Source organism: Oxyura jamaicensis, chromosome 6, assembly GCF_011077185.1.
Source record: "Oxyura jamaicensis isolate SHBP4307 breed ruddy duck chromosome 6, BPBGC_Ojam_1.0, whole genome shotgun sequence".
In the NCBI taxonomy this organism is placed as follows: Eukaryota; Metazoa; Chordata; class Aves; order Anseriformes; family Anatidae; genus Oxyura; species Oxyura jamaicensis.
This window is the reverse complement of record NC_048898.1, coordinates 10922192-10945564: the sequence shown is the minus strand read 5'-3', so window position 1 is coordinate 10945564 and position 23373 is coordinate 10922192. Positions and strand designations below refer to the sequence as shown.

Genomic DNA, 23373 nt, shown 5'->3' with positions numbered 1-23373 from the left:
TTTTATTATATTTTCCTTAAAATATTGTGTTAATGTCTCGTATTCCTGTAACATTATTTATGAGAAGGTGTGATTCACAGAATTGTGAGGAGCAGAAAGATAAACTGTCTGTTACTTAGGAGATGAGTTGCCCAATGTAACGGGAGAAAAAAGTGTCTGGAATGAGTCATTACTTTATTGTCTGTGAATGAAACAACAAACCCTCTGGCTCATATTATAAACAGCATTTTTCCTTTCATTCTTTTCCTGATTGTATGTTTTCTGCTTTAACTTTAATTCATTTAAAATGTTTACACGTGTGTAAACTGGGATTTTCCAGCTGTGTAAGGGATGGCCTTGTCAACCCTGAGAATTCAAAGTCCACCCAAGCATCCATTCCACTAAGAGATGCGGCTCTCCCAGTGGCACAGTTTCCCAGGGAACAAGTCTGCAATGTGGCCTGTGGTTTCTGCTCTGGAAAAAAAAGTTTTCTCACATGGCATCACATTACATCAAAGACAATAGTTATGTAGTCGTTTTAATATAAATTACTAAATAATACCATAAACTTCTAGTTGTAGCAACCGATGGCCTGCAGAGACAAGTAACTGCTTTGGAAACAAAACTGAAGGTTTTGGAAGGTGAATTAAATAGATACAAAAATGGTAAGATACAATCATTCCTTAGCTTTCTTTTTGGCTTGATGATATGATGGGCATGCTTGTGCTGGAGAAGGAACTGAAAACAGTAGGTTGAAACAAATATTGCAATTTTTTTCATGTGTTGCTCATGGGAGATGGTCATTACTTAAATGCTTTCTCATTGCATACTTTACATCCTTCCTGAACTGACCTGCCAAACTTCAAGGATCTCTTTGCCAACATACAGCTCAGGGGCTTTGTTATGTGAACTGTGGGACTGGCTAATGTTCTCTGGTCATTTGTGCTTTAAGTGTTGTGTTATCTCTCTCTCACTGCCTCAGTCCTAGATAGTTTTTCTATGAGTAGACAGGGGTTGGGATGCTGTCTGTGTAAGCCCGGCTGTAAGGAATCTCTCAAGAGATACTGTATGAAAATTTTCAAAGAATGTCTCATCAGTGCATTACTATTACTGGTACAAATGCCGCATTAGGAAAAGCACAAGGTCCATTACTGTCCTTAGGTTAATTTGGAAAGAAATGACACAGTCTACAATTTAGCACAGCATAAGCGTCAGCAGAGTAAAGTCACGTAGCTCTGATCAGCCTTCCAAGAAGGGGGGTGTTCTCCCTGCAGAAAGCACAACTTTGAAGCCATAGTTGTGTGAAAAGCCTGATGGTAACCTGAAACTGGGGCAAGAAGCTGTAGAACGTGGAGAGGCTGAACAGCTGGTAGCCATCTCCCTTTTCTCCTGTGCTTGTATATCAATGCCCTAGCAAAGGGTGTCTAAAACTGTTATGGTGGCTGTACTTGGCACAGGAGGTGAGCAGAGGTTCCCTTGCCCACAGGAGCATTGCACTGTTACCATTCTCACAATATCAGGGAAAATTTAACTATGCATCTGTCACAGTTTTTGTATAGTTGTTATAAGGTGGCGGATGGACTTCACGCTAATCCTGGAAACATGTTTGAGACAATAAGTTAAAATAACTTGCCTGTTACAGACAGCAACTGCATTTCACAAGAGTTGTTGCAAGTCCTGTTTTATCTACTAAATGATCAAAAGCCTCACTTCCTATTGTTTTTTTCATTAAAACCTGGCAGGTGTGTGAGCTACAGATTCCTATTTCTCCTGAGATTGTTTCAATTTTCAGGCCAAATATTTGGTTTTCTAGGCTTGCTAAAGCTGTCCCTATGTCTCCTCTTTCTGCTCTGTTGCTTTAAACCCAGAATTTCATTACAGTCTCTCAGCTTTAGTTTGTGTGATACCAGGAATTTCTGTGATAAAGCTGATGGGTACAGAAGATCTCCTAATTGCAGCTCGGTTCCTCTTCATGAATTTTAATTGATCCCTGATTTTTGCATTGAAACCTGGCGAGCTATTTTGTCATGCTTGTGATTTGCCTTAGAGCACGAGTTCCTTAAGATCCTGATTCAAGAACCGTAATAATGTATGAACTGGGAACAAAAAATATTAAAACAGGACTCGTGATCCAGGTCTTGTGAAAATCCAGTTTTCTTAAAGCATGGATTTGCTATTTCCAGATATTTATTTTGTTTGACTTCTGTTGGACTCTGCCTACTACTGCAATGAGTAGTCTGTTTATAACTGGTGTTAACTATATGTTAACTGTTACAAAGTACATCGGAGATGTTATGGAAAATAACTATAGTTATATAATGATAGTTATATAATTATAATATAATTATACCATCCTCTATTTATGGTATAAGTCAGTTGGTGTTCCTTTTTGTTTCTAGCTTTGATTTTAAAGAACATCAGAAGCATTGGTAAAAAAATGTTTGTCTCAACTGGAAACCAAGATACTTTTGAAAATGGAAAATCCCTTTGTGCGAGAGCTGGAAGTACTCTTGCTTCTCCTAGGAATGATGCTGAGAATACAGCTTTAAAAGACTTACTGAGACCTGCAAGGCAAGCTCATATAGGGATATCTGATGCACAGACTGAGGGCAGGTTTGTGTACCTGAGCGGAGGGGCTGTAACATACTCAAAATGGAATACTGGAGAACCAAATAATCTAAGAAATGAAGACTGTGTGGTAATACAAGAATCTGGAAAATGGAATGATGTGGACTGTTCAAATACACAGGCCTTAATTATCTGTGAATTCTTGAGCTGACAAATCTAAGAAAACCAACGTTTTTGTTCTCATTTGATACAGAAGTTGGTTGATATAGAAGTTTGTTACCATTTATGGCCTGGAAAAATCAGAACCAGCATGTATTTATGATTGTTTTCTTTTTGACATTCAGTTTTGAATCTCCTAATGAAATAGACTTGTTTGTTCAATCACTATGAATTAATTTGTGCTTACCACATAGGCTGCTGGGGATCTGACGTTTATATAGGCTTCTGGAGGGTTGAACTCCACATCAGCTCTAATATGATCCCCTGGACAGGGTGCCTACTAACATTTAAAATGTGTTTTCCAGTTCGTGGCCAATCACAGTCTGACCTCTTAGCTTAATCTGTACTTCATGAGTTGTTGAACTTAAAATGTGAGCCAAAATAAATTTTACATATTTAAACCATGGAACTCATTTTTAAAAACATGGAACTTTAGTTAAGATAGAGCACTTAAAACTAGTTTATGGAATCTAATGGGCAATTTTTAAACTAATGATTATTATTAAGTGATTAAGTTAATAAATGGTATTTCTGCTCCATTGCAAACATTCATTCCAAGCAAAATGCATCAGTAAAGTAGGCATTTGTATGGTGGAATTGTGGTTCAAAGACCATGTCTTAATCTGGGCCATATTATCATCACATATGGGAACGTGGTTTCTTCAGAGTATGAGAAGAAAAGTGAACATCTATTTTTTTCTCTGCGTTTCTATTTGGAGTCTACAAAGCTGACAGCAGCCCAGTGTTGGAAATAATAATTGGTGAGTTCTCCTGCTGATAAAACAAAAGTGTCTGTCTATAGCCAACAAGGTAGATGATTTGGTACTCTGCCTTCACAGAAGACCCATCATATTCCCCTCTCTGTTCCACAAGTCTGTTTTTAATTCCTATCTTTATAACTTTTCCACCTTGTGCTTCTTTGAGAAGTACTGTGGCCTACTAGGTGACCAACAGCCTTCCCCTGAAGTGTGTCGGGAAGGCCCTGGCTGTGCTCCCTGCACGCACAGGAGACAAGTCCTCTTTACATGTGTGTGTGTTTGTTTGCAGTTTTGTTGAGGCAAATTCAAATGCTGCAATAGACAGCACCTAGATTACTCGGTCAGCCTTCACAACTGAAATGGAAAGTATTGCTATAGAGTCTGTCATTATGGTAGTATATATAACTGTTGTCATATTTGCCAGCAATAAGGAGTAGAACTTTTTTATTTGGTCAGAGAGTAAGCTCTCACCCTGCTCTAAGCAGAGGCTCTGTATGGAGCATGAAGAAACTGAGGCTCTAATATATTCTCCAGGAGCTGTCAAGAGTAAAATATTGTCTTAACTGAGTTTAGTTCAAGACAGCTCTGAAGTTAAAACAGTCTAATGCTGTGTCCCAAGAGAGAGACATTTTAGGCAGTATCCATCTACTTCATCTGCTCAACTCATCTGTTTTACAGCTATTATTTTCATTGCCTAATTTTGTGTCAACCTTTGTAAGTAATGACAGTTCTTTTATCTGTACCAGGATATGTAAGTACAAAAGAAAAACAATTACTGCAATTGTTGAAGGTTATGTATTTTCTAGAGTATGATATATCTGCTGATCTGTATATTTTCCCTGTCATTACTGGCAATGTATCTCTGCAGTTTCTCAAGTGAACTGCATTCCTTTCCTTCATTAATTGGCGTCCTGCAGCTATGAAAACAGGAACTTTTAAAATTGTGCCTGGAGATTTTCATCAATATTTATTACATGAAAATGCAGGATAAGGTGCAGTATTTCAAAGACAGATTTGGGTTAATTTAGGACAAAAAAAGAGACATTCTAGAGAGTTAAATACGGTCCTGTTGTGCTTCTAGGTGTAAGGATCAGTGGTAATTCAGTCTCCAGTGCATTTACTTGGAAAAAATAAGCAAGTCTGCTTTGAGATTATCCCCACAAGCACTGTGCTATATTTTGTGACCATTTCATTTAAAGTTAGACTAAGAGCTAGTCCAGTAGGCCAGCCAATGAATTACAACGTCTTATCTGTGAATTTGAAAAGGATTTAATGTAGTATATTTTGCAGATGTGAATGGCTCTGTTTTCCCACTGTCAGTCACCTAAACCATCAAGTTGTCCTCCATGAAGATCAGCTATGCAGCACCTAATAACAGGTGCCCAAAGGTAATCACAGTGAGGAAAGATTAAAACCTGCAAATTACATATTACTAGATATATCCATTATGGCACTTGTACTTCATTTTGTCATTTCAAAAAATTGATCTTGCTTCACAATGATAGAAATGAAGTGGCAAAATATTAATGCAATACGAGCATTCCTCTTTTAGACTGCATCTACAGCTTCAATCATGCTAAGTTGAACTATTATAGGATGACAATATAAGCTTTGGGATCTGCAGTAGTTAGGAGAGTAATGACAGGAATGCGAAGAGTAGTGCTTGTTAGATACACTTTCTTGTAGAACTGTAGATAGTGCTTGTAGATACGTATTTAATATTTCATTGCACACAATGATTTTAAAACAAATATGTTCTAAGTGAATGAAAGCTGTCTTTCAACATAATTTTTTTAGCTATGCTATTCCTAATTTCCATGTCATTCAGTGTCTCAAGAGTCCAGCTCTGTAATTTAGACAAATTTTTACGTGATTTTGCCCATTGAATTTCTAATACACTTGTTTGAACTTTATGAAGCTTCTTCTAACCTTATATTGATTATTTGCATTTGGACAGCACTACATGTTATTCAGATGGGATCCATATAGACTGAAAAACTGTTTGCAGGTAAGTGCAAAAATATTTTTATGCTAAAAGTACTGAAGAAGTTCGTGGAAGTGGAGAGGGTGAACACTCGTGTTGTAGGTAGGCTCAGTTTCAAACGGCCCAAAGTTATTAGATAACTATCCTTATCACCGGGCTGGGCATGTGAAAGATAGATATAGCCTTCGGAAAGGAGAATGTATATGGGAAGTCTGACCTGTAATTTTTTAATCTGTTGCTTGAAGTAAACATCTAGTCAGCTCATTTTTGAGTCATTGAGTTATTTGGCTTAAGTTATATTACTTGAAACTTTTGAACTCAGTGAGACAGAGATGTGCCCTCAGTTCTGACCTTTCTCACCACCCATGTTAGGGACACCATTCTTTCTTAAGGAACACTGTTCTTTAATAGATGCTGAACAACAAAAAGTGAGTTTGAAATTGTTTTTCTAGAGGCTTAAATCAGCATCCCTGATGACCACTTAATTTTGCATTAATTAGAAACTAACCTGTATTTGCTCTTATACCCCTGATTAGAACCATCTCATTTGGTGCTAATATGACCTCTGCAGAGCTTCTAAGTAATTCAAGATGAGAGCAGCATTTGTTAATCAGCTGCTGGGTTCATCTTTCTAAAACATAGCACAATTTTAGGCTAAGTATAGGCTTAGGAAAAGCTATCCTGTCACCTGTGAAAAAACATGATTTCTGAAAAGCTCTTTTCCTTCTTTTCATTTTTCAAGTGGCAATTTTCAGTGGGAACTACAAGATGGAAACAGGAAACTATTTCAATCAGTAGCAACTTGTACTTACTGCTTTCCTTTTTAATCATAAACTATAAATGTGGGGGAGGAGTGGATAATTTATGCTCAGAGCAGAGGAGAAGCATGCCTTTTCCTCTGGCTTGTTTCCTGCTATGGAAGAAGGCATCACCTTCTTGTGTGAAATGTGCAGAGAAGAGTTACACAGGGAAGCCTGTGGCTTTAGTATTATCAATATGGCTCTTTAGCCTAGGGCCTGCCAACATAAGGAAAGAAATATAATTCTTGGACTGTAGTTTGGCCAATAATATCCAGGAAAAGAAGTAATGTAGGAGAGTCTGGAAACCTAAGTCCAGTTTCAAATCTCTTTTAAACTCTCTGCCAAACTTCTCCACAGTTGCAGCAGCACTGGATCCTTTGTATTCACTCTAGGGAATGATCTTATCCTCAGGCACCTGCAGTTAACATCCCTTTTTTATGGTCTGTGACCCTAGTGATGTTTAAGGCATTGGTAGCTTGAGCTGTTTAGATCATTGCTGCAGGGCAGACTGGTGCGAAACCTGTTTCCTGGCCCTCTGTTTTTTTTTTCTGGTTTGTTTACGTCTAAAGCTAGCAGCACAGTTTGTCCCGCAGAGCTGAGTTTGTGCATTAATCTTGCACAAGGCAGCTTTGAGCTTTGCAGCGGGAGGAAAACTCCACAGTGTGTAACTGGCTGGCATCCTCCTCCAGACCTGGAGAGTTTGAGTACAGACAAAACTTCAGGCAGCTGGAGTTTATCTTGGATTGTCAATTCACATTTAGGTGTCTAATTTCAGAGAGCCTGTACTTGAAAAACCTTCAGAGATGTTCTCATCAAGGAAATGAGAAGGATAAGGAGGGAGTAAGCCAGGGTCCTGCTGTCACCTTGCAGTTTTTCCCATCAGGCTTTCTGTGCTTTCTTGTGGTCAGAGCTCTGCACCTTCCCCCCCTCTCCCATCTGCAGTTGTTGGACTACTGCTCTTGGCCACCTTATCTTGTGCTTGAGATGTACACAAGAAAAGGCTCTGTATGCTTCCACCCACCCCAAAAATTATTCTCAACCATGTTTTTGATGTAAACAAGGGATGTTCAATTGCTACAATCTGAGGTGGCCACAGCACTTGAAATTTACTTGGAAATCTTGAAACCTCTTGAGTAGCATAATAACGAGTACTTCCTTATCTCCTACCTTGCACTTTATGGATCCAATGGCACCTGTGGAAGGGTATCCCACTTAGAAGCAGTTTGCACAATGCTGCTTTGCTTACAGACCAAAACATTTTAACCCCTCTATCCCCCTGTCATGCAGTCTCTACCCTGGCTAAACAGCTATATGTACCTCCAAAAGCAAGGCAAAGATAGGAAAAGAGAAAGGCAGGAGGAAAAAGGGATCTGTTTTTAAACCTCTTTACCATTTTACCTTTTGTTACTAGCTACAATGGAAGCAATGAAAAAGGGTATTAATATTACTTCCTAATCCTGCTAAGTAAATCACTTACTTGTGCATCAAAAACGAGTAAAGTAAATCTTACCTTGAAGCCCCAGCTTGCCCTCTATGTGCTGTTATTCTAGTACTGCTTCTAGTACCTGTTATTTAGTTTAGAGTTGCAATTGCCAGCATCTGGAGAATATCACCTTTCCTTTTCAAAAGTAAGGACCATTTCTAGCTTGCATTCTTAACAGTGGGGGTGGAAAAAAACAAAAAACAAAAAACAAACAAAAAAAAAACTAATGTTTATTGCCTTTTAATCTCATGTTTTAAAGTCTGTAATTAAGGCAGAATCTGTATTTTTAACAAATAAGGATTAAGTGTAAGGAGTAGCATGGCAAAAAAGCTGCCAGCTCTTTGCACAACAGCAGTTGTAAAAGCTATTAAAGAAATGTTTCTGATGTGTCGACAGTGCTTAAGTGCATTATGCGTTAGCTCACTGAATATTGTATACTACCTTCTGTCTCAAGTTACTGGGAGCTCTCCACTGGTTTTGTATGCTGCAGCCCTGAAGTTTATCTTTGTCTAATGCTCTCAGAATAATTCTGAATTTAGCATTTATTCTAGCAAATTGTGTGAGTTGTTGGAAAGTGTAATAGTTTGCATCATTTCTCTCTGTTACAGTGGCACAGTATGTTATTTTGGAAAGATAACAGAACATAAAAGGTGGGAAGAAATGCAGTGTACCAGCTGCATGCTAACACTTGTACTGCAAGCCAGGAGTACGATTGTTCTCTGCAGGTTTTGAATACTAATTTTTAGAAGTTAATACTTAAAAGTCCACTTCAGCTTTAGATGATTGCCCAAGGTAACAGTGGAAATGGACTGGCCTTTTGAAAGGGGCACTTGGTGTACTCAGAAGGCTGGGCTCTGCACAGGGCTGAGTCACAGGGAGGAGGCTAAACCTGTGCAATGTGCCCTTAAGCCCTCATGCTCAGGGGCTGCACCCTCTCTTCAGTCCCAAGGCATTTCTTCCTTTGTGCAAAGTGCACACAGCTGCAATTGCACAGTCTAGCCCCGAGGGCATGTGAATGCACTCTGAAAAGGCACAGCTATGAAAACCCTATGCTATACCTATTTTCTGGCTTGATCCCCAGAGACAGTCTGGTAAGACAGACAAGCAATGGGACTACTAACAAGTAAGCATATTTGAAGCACTCTTTTGTAGGTACCCACTCCTGACAAACAACTATGTTCCTGCCTGCCAGCTGCTGATGCTCCAGATGTCTCTGTTGGAATGCATTCCCTCACAAACCAGAGGTTATAAGATATCATAGCCTGCTTTCACAGAGGCAATACTACAACCTGCTTCCCTCTCATGAGCATACAGAAGAATATTCAGAAAACAAGCAAGTTTTTGCCTGCTAATAGATGTGAGAAACCACTGAGGGCTTCAGGAAATGGGAGAGATGCAGAAAAAGGCAAAAGAATTGAAAATATTACTAACAGGACAACAGCTGCTTCAGTGATTTTGCGTATGTATCTGACAGTATCGGTCTAGACTTCAGGTAAACCTCACTGTACTTGTGGCATGTGTGAAAAGGCTTGATTGAATTCAGCACGTGTTAGAAAGCTCACGTCTCTGCTAAAATGAATGGGAATAAAACAGCCAGTGAACAAAGGTACCCGTAGCTGTGCTGCTGTTTGTATTTCCTGAATAGCATGGATAGGCCAGCAATCTGTAACATCTTTTATAGTCACTGCTGCAGAGATAATATTTGAACAAAATAATGGTTATGTGGCTCTATGGTATGACACTTTGGGAGCTGAGAGAAAATGAGCAGAACTTGCTCTTTGTGCTTTGCATTTCAGATGGAAAAGGTATGGAGATATATGCAGTCTATTGTACAGGTATGCATATATTTGTCCTGCTTAGCAGAATGGATCTGAAATCTCTAGGCAGGGCTGTAGTTCAGGTTGGCCAGTAAGAACAGGACAACTGCTCCTTGGCCAGGTGGTGAGCTGCTTAAACATATGGGGGCTGGACTTCTCCATGCCAAACTTATAGAATAAGTCCTCAAAGCAGTGAACGCCAAAACAGATTTTAAAAAATCAACAGGTAGCTCAGATGGTTATTAATAATTTCATAAAGTTTCTCTTGTTTTACGAAGAAAAACAATATTTAATCTTCAAAATCTCACGTAAAGCTGCTATAAAGACTGTAAGAAGTGACCCTCATGGAATAACAAAATTATATTTTATTAGTTAAGTAGTTGGCACTCATGGTTATTACAGTTCTCAGGGTTATTAAACATTCCCTCTGATTTGTCATGCAAGCTAAGTCTGCTGTGTTTTAAGAACCTACTAAACAGTTTCAGTTTGAATTGTACTGGCCTCAAGCAGTATTCAGATCCACTTCTCTCTGGAGAGAATCTGAGGTTTTAGGACTCTGTTCATTCCCTTTTGTTTTCTTTCTATTTCTCTGGTCTTCATCTGTTCCTTGTTTTTTGTCTACTTAGATGAACTCCAGGGGGTTTTAATTAGCTAGCTAAAAAAGACAATGTACTACAGAGCTGAAAGAAAACAGATGGGAATGTATTTCTTAATGCAGTTTGTGCTAAAGGTTGCAATGGCTTGTGCCTCAGTAAGGAAAACACTAACAGTAGTGTCTGTTATCCTGACTGGCGATTGAATAGCCCATCTTTTTTCCCCTCTTAATATCTGAATAGAGAAAAGAACCTCCTCCCTCCGAGTTTTTCCTTTCTTCTCAACTTAGATGCCTAAGGAAGTTTCTAAAGGGCAGTTAAGTATCCAATTGCCTTTGAAGGTCACTGAAAATTATATTTTTAGAAGTGCAGGTGTTACATTTTAGATTCAAAGTAATTTGCATATTCCTACCTTATTCAGTATGACCTGAATCAATCTGTTCAGTATAAAAAAAAATACATTTTTGTGGTTGAAATCTAAAAATTTAAGAACTTGCCACTGTTTTGCTCTGTTCCTTGTAGATATTTTACTGAAATATTCATAGAAGCAAACAAAGAAAAAAATACTACTGGATGATGCAATGCTGTTTAAAATGCTGTAGTTTCCTCTGCTTCAATTTCAGTTACATTGCAACAGTCTTCTAATCCTCATGAATGAATGCATATATATGGTTCATTGCATTAATATTTCTGATTTGGGGGATTGGTGTTGACGTTTTACAATCAGAAGACCTCAGTATAGCCCAGATTACAATAACAGAATAATAATCAGAATGGTATAGCAAGAATTTAGCTTTAGCAATGATGATCTAAGGATGTAAGTATGGCAAATGTTTGCTTGGAGAGGTCACATTTCTTATTAGGGCATCAGGCATAGGTTTTAAGCTTCTGTTTTGGATGTGAAGACTTCTGTGCTCAATTTTTGCTGTTTTTATATCTAGGTGGTGAAAACGTGATTCCTTACTCTTCAGAGAGCATCTCAAAACGTATGCTGAAGTAATGTAACAGGTATTGCAAACAAAGATACTTTGGTCTTAAATAGCTATACTTTTCTTGAGAGGATCTGCTCACTTTTGACCTATTTACTTTTCCAATTGCATCTTCTTTATTATCTCTGTTTGTATAAGAATAGTTTTGGTCAAATCTCACTACATAGGAAAATAGGATTTCAACAAACTATGTTTATTTTCATTAAGAGTTTGGCTTGCAAAAGCTTTCAGAGAACTCAGCAAAGAAATTGGCTTGTAATTAAAGAATAAAACTATAAGAACCCTTCTATCAATAACCTTTCTGTCTAAGATTTTTTAAAACTTATTAATAAACAAAATTACTGCAGAAACTACAAAATAACTCTCTGTAGTACCTTGGCTCCAGATTATTGTGGCCTGGATAACCAGCTATAGCCAGAAAATGCTCAGGGTGAAAGAAAAAGGGTTTTAATAAATACATGTCTGTAGCTAAGCCTTTATTTTCTCTACATCCTTTAGAGGAATCTTCCAAGAATATTTCTGCACTGAAGTCTCTCTAATAACTGTTCCTTTCATAGTTTCAGGTCAGCTCAAGTACCAGTAAAAGGTGAGGAAATAAATGTGTTTCCTTGGGCACTTAAGTCCATGGCCATTCCTTGGTATCACACAGCTCTGTCTGTGCTGCCAGCAGTGCCCAGCATGGCTGGTTTGGAGCTGTGGGAGATTTATCAGCAGAAGATACAGTCGCTCGCTGTAAGTAGGGCCATGTGCCTGCACTATTACAGTACTGCTCCAAGGCAGGAAGTGATGGGGCCCCAAAGCATCACTTACTGTCACTGTCACATCCCTCGTGCCTCTGGGGAGTGAGATCTGGTCCTCCAGAGGTGAAGCACAAAGCCACCACGCTGACTTGCAGGCACTGGATGGACTCACAGCTGTGCGTCACCAGCCTGGTAAGGTGCTCCCTAGCTCTGTGTTTCTTGGAAAATAAGATGACATGCCTCAATATCTATCAGCTATCACAAAGATAACAAGTGTCCCTCTGTACTTGTGTACTAAATGTACTTGTGTCTAAAATGTACTGTTACAAATGAAACAGGTTCAATATATTAAATGCTATATCCATCAAACAACACAATTAGTTAAAACACAGAGTTTTGTGTTCAGTCTCCTAAAAAGTTCTGTGCAAAAATGAGCATCTGTAATACTTATTTTGTCTTCATTTTCAGCTTATAACAAGATAACAACCATGAAAAGTGGCATTTCCTGGGAATTCATTACCGACTGGGATCCCCTCAGTAAGGTGCAAAGCAGCGTCATTTCACTGTGACCATCAGACCTGAACAGCAGCTTGGTGAGTTTATTATTTTCATTTATAACTCTGTATTTTCTGCCGTGTGTTTTCAATAACAAGTTTCTCCCAAGGACTTTGACTTTCAATCGCAAATAAAATTTTGGCAGTGCTTTTGGATATATATGTTGTAACACTTATCAGTGAGACATTAGATGGGCCATTTCCCAGCAATAATAGCATGATAACAGCTTTAAAAGTTTTTGTTTTGGTTTTAGTTTTTATTTTGCTATCTGCAGACTAGATTATCTTCATTTTAAATTGACAACAAGAGCCAGGTGGTTGCTTATAAGAACAAGATACGAATTACGAGCATATGTTTCCAAGGCAATCTTGGCCAGTGGCTGTTCAAGCAAAAAATGCTTCTTATTACCTCTTTTCAGAGGAGGTACAGTTCATCTCCATAGGAACGCAACATGACAGAACAGCCCTGTGATTATTCCTTGTATCATTTCCAGTAAAGACAGACAATATTTATTCCATCGTGAAACTGATTGTCATTGCAGTGGGTATTTCTGTAGTGTTGTTGAACAAGTATGAGGAATCATCTCCCGTAGTGTTGTGCAGTGTTCCCAAAGTAGGGCTATATGCTTAGCAAGGAAGATGTAAGGATGAATCACAAAGCTAGTAATATGGCCTATGGGACAGAAAACTGACACTTTGAGATTAAAAAAGAAAAGCTGGCTTTCACAATGCTCTTAGGGATTGCACCTCTCTGAGCTACCTGTTTCACAGCTGCAGAAACTAGAAAGGCACAGACTTAAGAAATCATTGTTAGGTTGTGACGTCTGAGTGAGATCACTTCTGGGGTTTTGCTTGTGAAGGGACAAGACAGAAGCTGACTATAGATAGGACAGTTCATTTTTTACTAAACTTGGAGAAAGGATATAGTAAGGGAGAAGGGTAGAGTATGTGTCCTGCCTAATCATTAATGACATTTTGTTGTACTAACTGCAAAACCTGATCAAAATGATCACAGGTGAGGAAGGTGAGGCTGCAGGCATGAGGATGAGCAATAGTTTTGCTTCAGGCTTTTTCTCTATTCTTTGTGTAGGACTTGTTTCAACTACAAGGAGCTGTAGCTTCACTATTCTCCAGGAATTATTATTCCCACACAAATTAACTTGAAATCTACACTCTAAATTATATTTATATATTGTCCCTGCTGTTTACATATGTACTCTTCATAAAATTTAGTTATTTAAGTGCTACTTCTGGAGGCTTTATTTCTATAGATCTTGGTAAGTTCCTATAAACACTTTTTCAGAAGATAGGAGAAAATCAACTTGATGTTTAAATACTTTTCAGTTCGCCTTTGCAACAGGTCTTTTCTTACATCCCTGTTATTCCTGATTTGTGTGCTCCCTGGTCTGGCTTGTGGGAAATAGCCAAACGGCTATGTGTAAGATCTCAATAAGTGTTCAAGGTTCAGATACTGTATTCCAAAACATAAATCTGTACCTAACATGGGCTAGGCCTCAGAGTCCTTCTCTGCTTCTTCCTGAGAGAAATTCCTTCTGATACCCATAGGAATTTGTCCAATTAAATGTCATCAGGTTCGGGACTGTTATTTCAGGAGCAGGACTCCTTCTCAGACTTAGCTCATGCCATCATGATAGGGACCCAGTAGTCAGAGCAGAAGGCAGCCTCGTTTCCCTTGGTTCTTCATAACTTAGCTTTTTGACTCATCACTTTATTCTTGTGCCTAGTTTCTTGGCACCTCAGTCTCTACCATGAAATGACTCTGTCAGAGTTTTATCTGCTACTGAGGATCAAAATAAAAGGATGCATTGCCATTTCCTAACTGTTCTTAAATATTCTTTAGCCATTCTCTCCATTTCCTGTAGCTCTAAAAGCTCCAAATTTTGACCCATATTACCTATTGCAGGTGTATTTCTACGTGTTCCAACTTTTACATTGAGTGGAGCCTCATAAAACATGTTCCTTCTGGAGGCGGAGGAGGCCTTAAAGGCTATCACCTCCCACATCATAGACCAATAATCTCTAGTACATCACTGGTGTGCCTTTCCCCCAGACTACTATTTTTTTTTTCCAGTGATTAAAGCCAATTATTGCAACTTATTGAGGAAATATTGGTGTTCTCCAGTATGCTGACTGTGAATCTGTAATTTAAATCAGTGGCTTCAGGTGTATCAGAAAGAAGCAACCAGATATAACCTGAAAACAAAGGTCAAGTGTTTCTTCTGTCAACATAGTTTTAGGGTTATATACATTTTTACTGGAAAGAACTGTGCCTGCTTTTTTCACAAAAGCTGTGGAAAACCCAGACACCCCTTTCCTTGATAATACAGTTTCAATTTACTTTTCCTAAAACAGAAAATAGATTGAAAGGGATGAGGTTTTTTTCTTCATCAAATTGCTTGAAGGCATTCTTTTTTGTCCTAAGCTAAAGTTCTTTCTAATTTACAAGCGCAGTGCTATGCAAGACCTGTTAGGTATACTCTGATGAAACCAGCTCTTAAAACCCACTCACCCAAGCTCTACTCCCTATGGCTGCTGTCCTATCTTTAGGAATCTCGTTATCTGTATTCAGCAGTTCATTCTCCTCCTTCATCCACCTGCTTACGCACTTGGACCTAGAAATCTCTGCCCTAGGATCCATCCCCCCAGATGACAGTGTATTATGAAGCTGACAGCATGTCAGTGATACTGTGTTTGTTTATAAATATAAATATGTCTCATCAGCAATTACATGCTACATCTAAGATGCTTATCTTCCAATTAAAGTGGCATGAGGCTAGAGTACACAGCAATATTATGTTTTAAGCCCTACCAGCAGCAGAATTTGGATTCTTTCCTTACTAGAGGTATAGTAAGGTACCATAATCTCTACTTTTTTCATCCTGTTTCTATATCAATGCATTGTAAACTAGTATAAATATGATTTTATCAGTGTTTCTTATTTACCAAAGACAAGGATACCGTTGACCTTACCCTGTTTATTGTTTGGACTTGCCGCAGCTGGGAAGCAGGGAGCACTTCCCATTGGACTGTTTCATTGCTTAGTAGGTGGCGTAGGTTTAGTTCCTGTATTTCTGATGAGGGCCTAAGTTGGTAACTAACAAATCTTAAACTGGCTTTGGGCACTTAAGTCTGGCCTATTTTAAGATCAGTAGCAGCAGAGAAGATAGGTTGCAGTGGAAATACTAGACAAATATCAAGTGTGAATATTGCTTTGAACAGGGCAAAGATGGAGAATAGCTGCCTGCCATGCAGATGCTGTGCCAAGGACAAGCTAAGATAGCTGATATCAGGAGCTTGCAGCACAGTAACACATTTAAGATTAATGTCTCACAGGTTGCTAAAATAAACTAGCATGGCTACACAACATTGTTTTATGTGAAAGAGTGCTGTATAGCTTTATGTAGATCAGGCTATGATAACATCGCTAGCAATCAGCTCATTTCAAAACAGTGAGCTGAGCAAAATGGAGTTCACCTTGTTTTCATAAAATTAGAGGTTTGAAGGCTATCTAAAAGAAATTTGTTCTGGTTTTGAAAGCACCTTAGCAGTTATTAGTTGTCAAACTGCTTTTTTTGAGGGTTGAATGAACTGCTGCTATAAGAAGCAGCAGTCTTTCTGGATACACAGCATCTTTAAAAATCTAATTCCATCTTTTTTCCTAATTCTCCGTTGCTAACAGTTGAACAGGCCTTTGTGGGGCTTGGGTCTATTTTCTGGCATTAAAAATGCAGCATAATTCTTAAGACAGAAAGAAGGATTTAGTACCCAGGTCCCACTGAAATCACTCAGGTATGCTGGCTGAGTTTTGTGGGTGTTACCCTGTTAAAAATCTTCAGCCATTGCTACATAAACTTACCTGTAGATTTCAGAATACTGACCCTTTTAGCTATTCTACAGGTTGCCAGGTTGCTGAAAAAAAATATTTACTTTCTTTCCGCCTTATTCTTCAGTATATTTATTTTCCCTAATTCTCTGTTACTTCACAAAGGAAAGTAAATCTAACGACTAAGTAATCATTCACGGTGGATGATGTTTCAATGTCTTATCAGCTTATTTGTGCAAGTATAATCTGGCTCATGGTAGAAGAATTGTTCTGAAATTCATATGAATTTGGGGGAGGGGGGTATAAGATCATTTGTCATTTTTTTATACATCTTATGCCATTACAGACCTTGTTTTGCTCATGCCAGACTTTCCTGAATGAACAGAGATAGTGTGTAGCTGGTGGGGTTTCATTGACTTCCCTGCTTAATTTTGCAATTCTGTATTTAATTTTGTGAAGTACAAACTGTTCCGTGGGAAAAGTAGCACTAATCTGCAAAGATTTATAAAGTTGTTCATATATTAAAATTGCATGCATATGCATGGAGATGTATGTGGGCAGCACCACAGAACAGTATTAACCATTACAACTGTTGTAGTTGCCTGGAAACTGGATCTATACGAGATTGTGTTCTGGTAAGTTAGATTCCCAAGAACTTGGGCACTTTATCATTTAAAATATTGCTTCCCAAAATCTAGATTCATTGAGTTTAATCATATCTTGCAGCTGCAGAAATTTCTCAGAGCTGTAGGTACCCCAGAGGTCTGCAGCCATTCAGAAACGGAACTGCCAATGTCTTGTGCTGAATTGCCCTCTATCTGTGCCATTCCCAAACCACAGCAGCATTCACAAGCAAGTTATTTTACCTACTGGGTACTATCTAACCTACATTTTTTAGACTTAACAGCAGTTTTTTTAATCTACCATAGTTTCAACCAGTGGGATTAGAGGTTTTATAAAATGACAAACCTGCATATCAGGAAAGACTTGAACATAGATTATTTATAAGCTTTTCTTTTTCTTTTCTTTTCCTTTTTCTTTTTTTTTTTGGGGGGGGTGGGGGGGGAGGGGGGAAGACACTAATACCTATTCAAAATGTTTGTTAAAACATGGCCACACGTCATTTCTGCTATTTTTTAGGTAAGAAAAACAATTGTAACAATATCTTTGCAATCATTAGATTAATTGAAGGTTTCTTTATATTTTTATAGCTTTTGCATGGGCGTACAAATCTGGAGTTATGTTAGATTAATTGCTTTTTCTCCATTAAAAATAGAAAAGTGAACTTTTTTTTTTATAAGAATAGAAAGTTAAATTTATCAGCCCTTAAAATTATTCTCAGTATTTGCATAAGAAGTGTGTATGCAAAACTAAAAAGTCTCATTTGTGCCCTGATTATCCAGTCTCCACTTCAGCAGTGTCATTTAACAAGCACCACACTATATAAAGGGGACTTGTGAAAGCTGCTCTTTCATTTCACTTTGAAGAAAGGTAAGTTGAATTTGCTTCTCATAAATCACAAGGAACTTCAGCTACAAGGCAAACCTGTTCCTTTTCATTTCTGCAGTCATATTTATTTTAAAATTACATTTCCCTTTAATAGGTGGTGGGTTTTTGTTTGGTTTTGGTTTTCTTACGTTAGTAATTTTACTAGATGCAGAGATGCCTGTAGGACACCAGATTGTAGTTACAGATGAAGGTCATTCAAACTGGATTAAAACCAAAGAACTGTTTTTCCATTTTGTTACTTAACTAATCAGAACTCTGACTCTGCATCATGATCCAATTATGAGCTGGGTGCAACAGTCCATTTAAATGTAATTCCCTGAATGATCAGCACCAGGGGAAATGTACCTGTTGTAATTGCATTTCCTTATCTCTGGGACATAAGTATGCCTAGCCACCTAAGGTAGGCTTCTGACAGGGACTTTAATAATCTGTGCTGTGGAGTCGTAGAATGACTCGGGTTGGAAGGGACCTTAAAGATCATCTAGTTCCAACCGCAAAAAAAAAAAAAAAAAAAAAAAAAAAAAAAAAAAAAAAAAAGAAGCCTAAAGCCAGCTGGTATTCCGAGGAGGAATCCCACCTCAGAATCAATACATGCAAGTTGACAGTGCTTTTAATGTTGCATTTAGGGTGGATATTCCTGGCAATGAGAGACAGACAGTATTGCTCAAACAGTTCTATATGCATCTTAAGGCTGAAATTTATGACATAAATTAATACTATGTTTGGGGGCATGTCCACTGAGCTGAGTTTGATTCAACATGCCTCTAGATGAACAAGTGGGTTTTGCCCTTAAATATAATTACTATTGATGCAGATCTAGGATAATGTCAAAAGCCTTTTATAATAAAGTCGGTCCTGCAGATGAAGCCATATTTCTTACTTTTAAAGCTCAATCCAGTTTTAGAGTATCCATTTAATAACTGGCACTAATAACAAACTGAAATTATGATTCTGCTTTTCATATAATAACTGGGTATCTCCATGCCATGGTGTCTTATTTTTCATCATTTAGGTTTTATAACCACACAGCATTGGACAATGCTGCATACCCAGCAGCTGAATTGTAAAGCCTTTATCTGTAGTTTCAGAGTGCTTTTTACTCATATCTCAGCACCAAGATTATAACCCTACTTAATGTTACACCTGAAAGATGGAATAAACTGAAATATGATGAGTGGGCCTGTTGCCAACCAGCAAACATGCATTTTCTGCAAGACTAACTGACATTTTTAAGCTTGTGGAATTTTCTTCAATACAAGATAGGAATGTCAATAGAGCTATAAAATTTTTCCCATGTGTAAAACTAATTTCAAATAAACATCCCTAAACAATATTGTGCTTAAAGAGATTGCTAACTACCTCCAAAATATCACAAGAACCACTGTAACAGATTGTGCCTTTCAGGTTGGTGGCATATACATCTATGTTTCATAGAATGATTATAGACCTAACAGACAAGTAATGTCTTAAGCTTGATGGGTTTTATATCTGAGCTCATTTCTCAAGGATTAATCCTACAAATAGTCAGTGATAAAAAAGATATGTCTCCACTATTCCCAAAGGTGTAACTATCATTCTGTAATAAGTATACCAATCTGTATCAGTCTAGAAACAATTTTGTGCATAAGCTATGCAATGGTAGCAAAACGAGTCTTATACCTCAAGCTACACCTTATTTGAGCAAGGCAAGAATGCAAATTTCAAGAGACCAAAAAAAAAAAATAATAGATATATATATGTATATATATATAAGCCAACGCCTACATTTCTTACAGAATCACTGCCTGACAAATATGTGCATTTTCTTACAGCTGCCCTGGGCAACCATGATGTCTTACTCATTCTGCATGCTCACAGCAGCAGCTGCTTTGCTAGTGCCTTGCCATGCACTCAACTGTCCAGGACTTCCTGAGCTATCCGATAACACTACACTTGGTGGACTACTTCGACTACTAGGTAAGAATAGTGATTGTCTTCATCGTAATACACATGTACTAACTGTAAGTCTTCAGTAAGGCAAAAAAAAACCTTTATGTTGTCTTTTCATTCAGACAAAATAAAGCAATAGTAGGTTTATTTAAATGTCCAGGTATTTCCAGTTCCAATAAATACAGAGTGATTTGCTACCTGACCTTTTTGCCCATACTTTCAGCCTGCAACAAACATAATTTTGGGGAAAATATCCTCATCACGAAGGCTGAATGAATAAAAGCAGCTAACACAGAAGGACATGTGTTCTCAAGGAAGGGGTGGTGGTAGGCAAAAGAGGGAAAAAACAAATGGAGGAAATGGTCAGTTTAATTTTTTTCTAAAAGACAGAGCTCCTCTCTCTTCTGGGAGAAGAGGGGAAATGCGTTTCATCAATACTTAAACATAGAACTACATATAAACAAATAAATAAACCTTTTAGTTCCTATTGCGTTTCCAGTGCTACATATTACATAACAGAAGCATAGAAGCTTTCTTTTTTTGTATAAATAAAATGTTATTCTAATATGTATTTTAAAGTGTAATTAAAAGGTGCCTAGTATGTTTCTATAGTACTCAAAGATGGTATGTGCAAAAGGAGTATGGTAAGGCTATAATTCGCACTGGGTAGTTTTATTTCTCTATGGATGTATTTTCTGCAGGTTCATTACCAGGGCTGAAGTGCTAACAAAGTTATTTATAATCTCAAACTGCAATTTGTTACATTTAAGTTCTATCGTACACTGAAATTCCCCAAATATGCACCCACTGGAAATATAATTATGCTTCTCTTTTCCAGAACCTATTCTAGGCCCAACGTGGCCTTTTAGAAGAGAGAAGCTTCCTGAACCTCAAGTGCCCATGGGGCTGCAAGGTAAAAAAGGAAAAAAAGGGGATATTGCAACACCAGATGAAAAAGGTTGATCTCTATATAGTGTTTTGTCAGACAAAACTCTCTCTGTTGAATGAAATGTTTTCACCTGCTTTGAGGCATGGTATGTAAGAGTTGGAACACTGCAACTCAGAGGGTGATGCAACATCTTTTATGCTTCTACATTCCCATTTGTTTCAGTTGTGAATAATGGGAACACCATCACGGAAGCACATCAGTAATTCTGTACTACGTGTAGGAAGGACCTTTGTTACCAGTGAAATTTGTATGAAATAAGTATCTACCTGAACAGTCGGTTCCCATCTTAAACATCCAGTGCTGGATGGACTCTGCATTTCACTCCACCTATGTGGAAACCCACCTATATCAGCGTTTACAGTTCCAATTAAAATAAGATCCCACTGTAAACACACAAAGCATCCAATCAGCAGAATAAAAAGAAAACTGTATAGGCTGAATTTTGTTTAATGCCACAGGAATCATTCCCTCTCAAAAATATCTCTTGTGCCTGTTCAGTAACAACTATGAGAATGAAAAATTATCCCTGGCAAAGCCATAGGCAAATACTTTATCTTATGATCTTTACACTTTTATAGGTATGACACACATAAGACCTCAAGCTAGAATAAAAAAAAAAAAAAAAAAAAAAAAATTATTTCTTCTGTAGTTTTATTAGGCCTTCTCTATGCAGAAGTGAATTTATGAGCATTTCAGAGGGATGTTTTTTTTGGGTAATAGAGATTAGCAAAACAAGTGAAAAAAATATTGGGAAAATAATTATTTTACCCCAGGCAATGTTAAAATACATCATGCTCTAGCTAGTTTTGGAAAATAACTAAGTTTTATCCAATTAGTAGTTGTTATCATCAGAACCTAGTTTTTCTTGCTTGTATAACTGCTATGTTTATCTGTTTAGGTCTACCTATTTCGCGCAACACTGAATTCAGTGATGTTTTAGTGAATTTCAGACAACGGCTTTCCAGACTTGAAGGCGGTAATTTTTCCATTTTTACTTTTTCAGCTCTCGATCATTTTCAAATGTAATGGGCGAAATTAATTATAGAATCAAGACTTGTAGAAAAAAAATCACACTTGAAAAATGGTCCTATATTCCAAAACTAGAACTTGCTGTGAGACACCGTTGAGCTGTTCTAGGAATATTGTAGGGCCTGTGTTCATTACCAAAATCTAATTTTTGGCTTCAGAGAGGTTGACTAGACCTAAATCTTAAAATTCTTACTCCCACTATTGACAGCACAGAATAAGATCTAGTTTGTCTATGTTATCTTTAAAACAATAATTGTGCAGTTAGTTATCTATTAAGATCATTCAACATTAGTTGAATTTACTTAGGTGCTACAATAATGCTCAATACAAATAGATGTCCAGTAAGTAACATAAAGGCTGTGAGACAGCCTGGAATAATACTTTGGATTTTACAAAGTCATGTCTGTTTCAACTGTAAGGCAAGATATATTTAAGTATACTCCATTAGAGAACATGAGATAAGAACCAAAGTAAAGAAAGGTACATTCTTAGTAGGAGAATAAAATGCAGATTTCTCAGGAACACTTAATGATTATTTTTTTGGATTTGGTTTGTATATATATATATTGCAAATGATGTTGCACTTTCTGCATGGATTCATTGGAACTTCTCAGCCTTCTACCCTATTACTAGCATTTCCATCTACTAGCAATTAAGTTATTAAAGATGGAAGAAAACTGAGTTCACAAAAATAATGATCGTTTCTCTATGTTTCCTTTGCTCAAATTTGAAACAAAATTGATCCCTTTAGGGAGTACACACAGCTATTAGAGATGATGCTGTGCATAGCAACTGTTAGTAGGACATCCTTGTCTCAGAGGAGGAGACCATCTGTGCTCAGAAGCAGCATAGCAATGTACTTACTGGACACCTATTGAACTGATAAAACTCTGAAGATCTTTATTCCTCCCTTCACTTTCATTCTTGCTCTCATCCATTCCCTCCTCTATTCCTCTTACAACTTTTAATTTCCTCTTCATCATCTTGATTTCTCTGTCTTTGCTTTCTCATTAATATGCCACAAGAAATAAGAAAGCTAACTAGCTCTTTTCTTTTTGTGTTTTAGCGCTTACTTTGAATGGGAAAATAACAAAAGCAGGAGAGAAAATCCTTGCCAGCAATGGGAAGAAAGTGACTTTTTCATCTGCTCTAGAATCCTGTGAACAGACTGGAGGAACTCTTGCAACTCCCATGAATAAGGAGGAGAACAAAGCTATTTTGAGGATTGTGGAACAGTATAACACTAATGCTTATTTGGGCATTAAAGAGAGTGAGACTTCAGGACAATTTGAGTATATGAATGGCACACCTCTGAATTACACCAATTGGTACCAATATGAGCCTAATGGCAAAGGGACAGAAAAATGTGTAGAGATGTACACCAACGGGAACTGGAATGACAGAAAATGCAACCTGTATCGCCTCACAATCTGTGAATTTTAAAGAATGATGTTTCAGGCACCTGAGAGTATGGAGACAATGAAACAACCTACGCTTCAGGTTTATGCAATTTCTGCAATTGTTCCATGTCAGAAAATCTAAAACGAATCATATTATGATATATTTTTATCCTTATGAAAATTCCAAATGTAGAAGGTGATTAACCTTATTAAAATGTGCTTAAGTTGC

General features: G+C 37.7%; 2 protein-coding genes and 1 long non-coding RNA gene across 4 annotated transcripts in view; 2 read left to right on the top strand and 1 right to left on the bottom strand.

Annotated features, from left to right (window-relative positions):
- The window catches only part of SFTPD (surfactant protein D), an 8110-nt gene extending 4940 nt beyond the window's left edge, over nt 1–3170 (top strand). For both annotated transcript variants that reach the window (XM_035330097.1, XM_035330098.1), the window contains exons 4-5: nt 555–644; nt 2379–3170. In XM_035330097.1, the coding sequence (XP_035185988.1) occupies nt 555–644; nt 2379–2758 (470 nt within the window). In that variant the 3' untranslated portion in view covers nt 2759–3170. The remainder of the gene's footprint in view (nt 1–554; nt 645–2378) is intronic.
- On the bottom strand, nt 1977–19416 carry LOC118169112. Its single transcript, XR_004751930.1, has 3 exons — nt 19285–19416; nt 10132–10135; nt 1977–1988 (listed from the first exon to the last, which is right to left on the bottom strand). It is a non-coding gene; the product is annotated as an uncharacterized LOC118169112 (long non-coding RNA).
- On the top strand, nt 8023–23373 carry LOC118169106 (pulmonary surfactant-associated protein A2-like). Its single transcript, XM_035330095.1, has 9 exons — nt 8023–9626; nt 11143–11209; nt 12399–12524; nt 13192–13200; nt 17404–17471; nt 19652–19793; nt 20605–20679; nt 21614–21691; nt 22811–23373. The coding sequence occupies exons 6-9, from the start codon at nt 19664–19666 to the stop codon at nt 23185–23187; spliced, it is 660 nt and encodes a 219-aa protein (XP_035185986.1). The 5' UTR covers nt 8023–9626; nt 11143–11209; nt 12399–12524; nt 13192–13200; nt 17404–17471; nt 19652–19663; the 3' UTR covers nt 23188–23373.

Bases quoted from the DNA above. Each gene is read 5' to 3' on its own strand.
- LOC118169106 (XM_035330095.1), top strand. From the start codon at position 19,664: ATGATGTCTTACTCATTCTGCATGCTCACAGCAGCAGCTGCTTTGCTA. The intron at 19,794-20,604 runs GTAAGAATAGTG...TCTCTTTTCCAG, and splicing joins TGGACTACTTCGACTACTAG to AACCTATTCTAGGCCCAACG. The intron at 21,692-22,810 runs GTAATTTTTCCA...TTTGTGTTTTAG, and splicing joins GCTTTCCAGACTTGAAGGCG to CGCTTACTTTGAATGGGAAA.